The sequence below is a fragment of the Hyla sarda genome, chromosome 2 (genome assembly GCF_029499605.1).
Source record: "Hyla sarda isolate aHylSar1 chromosome 2, aHylSar1.hap1, whole genome shotgun sequence".
NCBI classification, from domain to species: domain Eukaryota; kingdom Metazoa; phylum Chordata; class Amphibia; order Anura; family Hylidae; genus Hyla; species Hyla sarda.
The window spans coordinates 115007244-115015214 of NC_079190.1; the positions used below are offsets into that span (position 1 = coordinate 115007244).

The window sequence follows — 7971 nt, forward strand, 5'->3', positions numbered from 1 at the left end:
CATGCAGATTAAAAATGCCTGATCTGAATGGGTAGAGTGGAGTGCTAGCCATGGAAATACAAAATGAATGAGGGAACAAAGGTAATTAAATAATGCAGAAACTGAAAATGGTCGCACATTCACAACTTGTACTTTGTTCGAATTGCTTCTCAGCATAATATAAAAACTAACAGGTTGTTACTGTACCTTTTGATTCTGCAAGCCCACTCTCCACATCTCTGTTTCTCTATTTGTAAGTTACAGTAGTTCTGTTCTGACAACCTTTGATCTGCGAACAAAGAAGTTAAGGGTCCTATTGCAAAGTCAATCAAATATCACAAAGTTTGGATAGATTGGCACTCCACTTCCTCCCTGCTCTTGTCTTGGAGATATATTTTCAGAGGAGCACCATATTGTGATCATCATATGCGGGTGAAACCAAGTCTGAATGCAATGTCCAGTAGCTATATGAAGTTACTATAACATCGGCTACATTGGGTGGCTATTGGCCATCACATGCAGAAGTGGTTTCAATTGCATGCGATGATTGTGATTTGGTGACTACTTCCTATGGTCTCGACAGATATACTTCCAAGGCAAGTACAGAGAGGAAGTGGCATGCCAGGGAGCAGAAGAGGTAAAACAGTTTCTGATCCCTAGACAAACACTTTAGATTTCAGATAAATTCTTAAAAGGACAATTGGTAATCTAAAATAATTTGTTTGCTATCCATATTTCTCATTATGTTCATCCTTCTTGCTTCCAAGTAACCAAATGTTTATTATTTTATTGCTTATTAAAGAGTTTACTACTTGTACGATCCACCCACTGACTTTGAATCTCACTCTAACAGTTTCAAAAGGATGCTTTATTGTAAACTCATGATTGTTTTATTTTCTATGAAGCAAGGAGGATCTGATGCCACCAAGGCAGAATCCCAGGCATTTATGACAGGCTATATTTCTATGACTACACCCATTTCAAGTATAAAAGGGCCAAGCAACTGTCAGTACAACAGTAACAACCAACTAAAGGGGATTGAGCAGCCGTATAGGACATTCTCCGTGAGAAGAACCATCATGTCTCATCACTCCATCCTCGCCTCTTCTGGACACAAGCACTTTAGCTCTTGTTCTGTAGCTTCACCCAAACACTCCAGCTCTCACAGCATCTTATCCCATTCTTCTAAACACACAGGGCATGGACACAAGGCTCAACATTGCTTCAGCAGCAAGAGTGCCCATAACATTGAATCCAAGGGACACAAAATTTCATTAGCAAATCTTAAGTCAGGGAAGAGTGGACATGGAACTGGGTTTGGAATAGGTAGTCTTGGCCATGGATTTGGAGCACACTCTGGCCATGGAGGAATCACCTCTGTTACTGTTAACCAAGGCCTCCTGGCTCCTATGAACTTGGAGATTGACCCAAACATACAGAGAGTGAGGACTGAAGAGAAAAATCAGATAAAGGGACTCAACAACAAGTTTGCTTCCTTCATCGACAAGGTAACAATTCTTTACTTATCCAGAATTATAAACACTGAGCTAATTTCTTCCAAAAACAGCACCACAATTGTCCTTTGGTTGAGTTTGGTATTACAACTTGGCTCTGTTCACTTCAATGAATGGACCATTGTCGTGCTATTTTTTGAAAATATCACCTTTGTTTTTCTTACCCTGGATAATCCCTTAAATTATACAATACTGTTTGGCTCAGTAAATGGATGGCATAACAATTTTTATCATTAATATGAATCATTAAAATGGTGCATATACATATATATATATATATATATATATATATATATATATATATATAATGTAACTTTCATTAGTAATTTTATTCAAGAAGGCAACTGAACATCATTTTTTGATGGCACAAAAGTCTATATGGAACAACTGGAGGCACATTAGTTAGGAAACACTGGTCTAGATCATGGTTTCTGTTTAAGTCAAATGCTTTACATAATGGTTATCTTTATTGAGAAGCCAAACATTTTTTAATTTTTAATGGTTAAGCTTAATTTTTATTTCCAAATATTTCTCATGCCCTTCTCCCTGCTCCCTGCCTCATACACTGCTCAAAAAAATAAAGGGAACACTTAAACAACACAATGTAACTCCAAGTCAATCACACTTCCGTGAAATCACACTGTCCACTCAGGAAGCAACACTGATTGACAATCAATTTCACATGCTGTTGTGCAAAGGAACAGACAACAGGTGGGAATTATAGGCAATTAGCAAGACACCCCAATAAAGGAGTGGTTCTGCAGGTGGTGACCACAGACTACTTCTCAGTTCCTATGCTTCCTGGCTGATGTTTTGGTCACTTTTGAATGATGGCATTGCTCTCACTCTAGTGGTAGCATGAGATGGAGTCTACAACCCACACAATTGGCTCAGGTAGTGCAGCTCATCCAGGATGGCACATCAATGCGAGCTGTGGCAAGAAGGTTTGCTGTCTCTGTTAGCATAGTGTCCAGAGCATGGAGGCACTACCAGAAGACAGGCCAGTACATCAGAAGATAAGGAGGAGGCCGTAGGAGGGCAACCACCCAGCAGCAGGACCGCTACCTCTGCCTTTGTGCAAGAAGGAGCAGGAGGAGCACTGCCAGAGCCCTGCAAAATGACCTCCAGCAGGCCATAAATGGGCATGTGTCCACTCAAACGGTCAGAAATAGACTCCACGAGGGTGGTATGAGGGTCTAACGTCCACAGGTGGAGGGTTTTGCTTACAACCCAACACCGTGCAGGATGTTTGGCATTTGCCAGAGAAAAGCCAAGATTGGCAAATTCGCCACTGGCACCCTGTGCTCTTCACAGATGAAAGCAGGTTCACACTGAGCACATGTGACAGATGTGACGCAGTCTGGAGACACCATGGAGAATATTTTGCTGCCTTCAACATCCTCCAGCATGACTGGTTTGGCGGTGAGTCAGTAATGGTGTGGGGTGGCATTTTTTGGGGGGCCGCACAGCCCTCCATATGCTTGCCAGAGGTAGCCTGACTGCCATTAGGTAGCGAGATGAGATCCTCAGACCCCTTGCGAGACCAAATGCCTGTGCGGTTGGCCCCGGGTTCCTCCTAATGCAAGACAATGCTAGACCTCATGTGGCTGGAGTGTGTCAGCAGTTCCTGCAAGAGGAAGTCATTGATGCTATAGACTGGACCGACCATTCCCCAGATCTGAATCCGATTGAGAACATCTGGGACATCATGTCTCGCTCCATCCACCAATTTGCACCACAGACAGTCCAGGAGTTGGCGGATGCTTTAGTCCAGGTCTGGGAGGACATCCCTCAGGAGACCATCCACCACCTCATCAGGAGCATGCCCAGGCATTGTAGGGAGGTCATACGGGCACGTGGAGGCCACACACACTACTGAGCCTCATTTTGACTTTTTTTAAGGACATTACATCAAAGTTGGATCAGCCTGTAGTGTTGTTTTACATTTCAATTTCGAGTGTGACTCCATATCCAGACTTCCATGTCATTTTGTTGTCAGCACATTCAAGTATGTAAAGACGAAAGTATTTCATACGATTAGTTCATTCATTCAGATCTAATATGTGTTATCTTAGTGTTCCATTTATTTTTTTGAGCAGTGTACATTTATGCAATGAGACAAAGCTCCTGCTCCTTCTCCACAGCACCTGCCTCCAGCTCAAGATCCAGTACCATAGAATTACATTACACTAGGTCTCTTGCTCGAGGCGGTGCCTTGGAGACAGAGTAGGAAGCCTTGTCTCCTATTGCATATAAAAATGTACCACAGAGAGCGTCAGGGAGAAAGAAAATGGCAACCTATTCAGGCATTATCTGCCTAGTAAAAACAATTAATTTAGAGAGGTAACTTTTAAGCTTTTTCTTATTTCTTTATTAAGTTACATCTTATTCTTATTTTTTACATTTAACGTTTTTAACAGGTTCGATTTTTGGAACAACAAAACAAGATGTTAGAGACCAAATGGTCTCTTCTACAAGATCAGAAAACAGCCCGGTGTCAGATTGAGCCATTGTTTGAGGCTTTTATCAGTAACCTCAGAAGACAACTGGAGAACCTAGAATGTGAGAGGGGTCGTCTGGAAGCAGAAAGAAACAGCATGGAGGGAACAGTGGAAGAACTAAAAAGACGGTATTGTTTCACTCAATCATAATAATAATAGAAATAATATTTATTTATATAGCACCAACAGATTCTGCAGCATTTTACAATACTGTATAGCCATGACACATCAGGCAGCTTGTGACACACCATTAAAAACTTCAATATGCAAAAATAGAAAATGGCACTCCAGGGGTAGAAAAAGCGATATTTTGATGTTTTTACACTTAGGTCTTTATCCAGGTCTCATCATACTAATGCTTAAAAGCTAAGTTTGCTAGAAGTTGTAGCTTTGCAATAGTTAGAGGCACCCTGTTTTGGAAACACTGGTGTGGAATCAGGATGCCTTCAGTGCTTAGTGTTAAATATTATGCTAAACATTGTGATGGATATTTCTGCTCCCTTTTGCAGCTTCTGGGCAAAGCTGAAGCTAAGTTAAGTGCATAGAGCTGATGGATGTGTGTGTGCTGTCTCAGCCAATCACAGCTCATCACACACTGAACTGTCCTAGGCTGTGTGTTTCTCTGGCATTGTTTGGAAAACTGCCACTGCAGTTATTGAGTCAAAGCCAGAAGTGTATTCAAAGAATGTATACACTTCTTCTTCCTACTGGATGCACTTTTGACTTTGACTCAAAAACTGCAGTGGCAGTTTTTCAAACAATGCCAGAAAAAAACTGTGTGGAAACCTAGTCTGAGGGAGGAAGTTCTCCCTAGAAGGGATTCAGATGATGTCACACCCACTGGGTAACACACTTTCCCAGTCTGTAGAGCTCATTGAGACTGAACAATATCAAGGTAGCTAAAACTGATGGGGGTCAATGTTTTCAATAAGACCATATCTCTGTATAGTATTGAACTCTGAGCTTAATTGTATAATTTTATATAATAAGCCATTAAATTATAGGAATTTTATTTCATAGATATGAAGAAGAGGTCAACAGGAGAACAGCTGCTGAAAATGAATTTGTTTCTGTTAAGCAAGTAAGTGATACACATCAATTTTATCCTGATTTAAATGTAATATTTGTTATATACTTGATATTTTTTTTCTTAGGAAGTAGATGCTGCCTTCTTGAACAAAGCTGAACTTCAGGCCAAAGCAGACTCCCTCACTGATGAGGTCAACTTCTTAAGGACTCTATATGATGCTGTAAGAAGTTTTTTAAATTTATTTTTTATCTATTTATATTCCATACAGCTCTATAAATGTACAGTACAATAAAACATTTATCTGTTTACCTTTCAAAAATATATTTCTTTAAAATGTTAGGAAATTGCACAGCTTCAAGCTCAAATCTCAGACACCTCAGTGGTGGTCTCAATGGACAACAGCCGAGACCTGGACACAAACAGCATTATCGCTGAGGTCAGAGCCCAATATGAAGAGATTGCTCGCAGGAGCAGAGCCGAGGCTGAAGCCATGTACCAGTCAAGGGTGAGTTCAGGGTGAGGAGATTAATATGGGTGCAGGGTACCAGGAGGGATGCCAACTATTTACTCTTCCAACACTAAAAGTTAAGGTTCAGGGTGCTGTAAAAGTTGCACCAAACAAAATCAATACCTTAGGTGGAGGTAAGGCTGGGAGATTTTAAAATAGTTTTCCAGAAGTAAAGCAATAATAATAATAATAATAATAATAATATTTCTATAAATGCAAACATATTCTGCAGCAATTTAATTAACTTTAATTTATTCTGAGAGTACAAATAAAGACAAGTCTCATATATCTCCCATAACTCCAATATAGCGGATGTGCTGCATAGGAATTATGGTAGTACAAACCCAAACTGCAATGTTTTTCTAATGCTGGAAAGAATGAAACATGACCAAAATCATGATAGTAGAGAGATTTTGTTTTAGTGATAGTGAAGCTGTGTTGCAGTACAAGGCATGGCCATACAGGTGGAGGAGCCTCAACACCTAAATAAACATAGAAACATAGAACTTTGTTCTTCTGATCAGTGTAAGTCCTAAAAGTCAGACCCCTGATCACACATAGTCTAGAATTTCCAAACTTAGAAAAAGATGTTATTCAGAAAAAATAATATTTACCCATATGCATTTGTTTTTCTCATTAATTTTTTATATATAGTTTGAGGACTTACGCACGGCAGCTGGAAGAAATGGCAATGACCTGGAGAACAGCAGAAATGAGATAGCTGAACTGAATCGTACAATTCAGAGACTCAAGGGAGAAATTGAATGTGCTAAATCCCAGGTATAGATCCTTATTTAATGGGGTACTCCACTGGCCATTGTTCATAACATTCAGTTCAGAACACTGTGTTCGTGCTGCGGGGGTCAGTCATGCCCCCCTCATGACGTCATGCCATGCCCTCTCAATGCAAGTGGCCTGAGGACACGAAGGGTGTGACCGACCAGCGCAGCGCCAACACAGCGTTCGGAATTACATGTTCTGAATGCTGGCCAGTGGAGTACCCCTTTAAAAGCAATGATTTGTTTTTTTTTTCATATATTAGTCTGTTATGCATAAAGTCTGCATATAATACAATGTAGCAGGGTCATGTTCACTTTGAAGAAAAAGGATGCTGTTTGCATTTCATCGAGAATAGTAAATGCGATAAAATTGTGCAATGTCTTATTTTCTTCCTAGCGTGCAGCTCTGGAATCTGCTATAGCAGAGGCTGAGGAACGTGGTGAAGCTGCTGTAAGAGATGCCAAGAGTAAACTGGTGGAACTGGAGGCTGCTCTACAGAAGGCCAAGCAGGACATGGCTCGCCAGATGAGGGAATACCAGGAGCTGATGAATGTCAAACTGGCTCTGGATATTGAGATCGCCACCTATAAGAAGATGCTAGAGGGAGAAGAGAGCAGGTAAGCTATGATTTTTTTGTAGTGAGCCTAATGTTAGCACTTGGCTTTTATATGTAGCTTTTATTACAGAAAGAGAACCATAACCAAAGGAAAATAAGTAACTTCTCAATACTTTACATCTAGTTTTTCTATTATTTTGTTACCTGCACAGCCATAATTGGTTAATGGGAAGATTAGAAATTACACATTATACAGAATTGTTACTCTTAAAGTCGAACTGTTGGTTGTTATGGGCAAAGCAGACACATTTTTGTCTTATACAGTTTGAGACTGATACATCTGGGCTATAATGAGTAACACATAACAACAATAATTTGCATTGTCATTTTTTTTCCAGAATGTGTTCTGAGGGGCACGTGAATGTCTGTAAGTATATTTTAGTATACATCACTGATGTATAATACAAATGCCATATGGATAGTTAATGCAAATATTTCCTTTTCTATTTTAGCTGTTCTGCACTCAAGCACTGGAGGTAAACATTCAGGATCCTCGACCCATGGTGGACATCACCACCATCACCAACACAAGGGGGGATTCAGCTCCAGCAGCTATAGCTCAAAATCCAAGCACCACTCTGGCCATGGACACCATTGTTGAAGTGAATCAGCTGTCAACAGCAATATTCAAGCTTTAAATCATTCCAATAGCCTCTATCTATGGTTTGCTTCAGCAGTTATGATTTTATACTGTAACAGTTATTTTAAGTTTACATCAGAAAACTAGCCTACGTACCACAAGTATAGGCTAGTTTTCTCATGTCAATGTAGCCTTTCAAAGAGTAGCGTCACTTTCACAGATATTTTTTATTAGCAATTTAGATTCCATTAGTAGCTCCTTAGAAATAGATCCCAAACTGCTACAAAAGTAAGGATAGTAAGTAACTGGTATAATGGCCCTTGTCTACTTAAAATGTACCCAAATAATTCAAATTACCCAACAATGTCCAAAATATCACATATTTTAATTATCTATCCTACTGAAATCCTTGTACTCTCAAATTACATGCTTGCCAAATATAATGAAGTAATTTTCTTAAGTA

At 39.8% G+C, this 7971-nt stretch overlaps 1 protein-coding gene across 1 annotated transcript; it reads left to right on the plus strand.

Annotated features, from left to right (window-relative positions):
- Positions 1-1058: 1058 nt before the first annotated feature.
- On the plus strand, positions 1059-7555 carry LOC130355333 (keratin, type II cytoskeletal cochleal-like). Its single transcript, XM_056555362.1, has 8 exons — positions 1059-1487; positions 3914-4122; positions 5015-5075; positions 5149-5244; positions 5365-5529; positions 6187-6312; positions 6709-6929; positions 7267-7555. The coding sequence occupies exons 1-8, from the start codon at positions 1059-1061 to the stop codon at positions 7328-7330; spliced, it is 1371 nt and encodes a 456-aa protein (XP_056411337.1). The 3' UTR covers positions 7331-7555.
- The last annotated feature ends 416 nt before the right edge of the window (positions 7556-7971 follow it).

Bases quoted from the DNA above. Each gene is read 5' to 3' on its own strand.
- LOC130355333 (XM_056555362.1), top strand. From the start codon at position 1,059: ATGTCTCATCACTCCATCCTCGCCTCTTCTGGACACAAGCACTTTAGC. The intron at 5,076-5,148 runs GTAAGTGATACA...TTTTTTTCTTAG, and splicing joins AATTTGTTTCTGTTAAGCAA to GAAGTAGATGCTGCCTTCTT. The intron at 5,245-5,364 runs GTAAGAAGTTTT...TTAAAATGTTAG, and splicing joins TAAGGACTCTATATGATGCT to GAAATTGCACAGCTTCAAGC.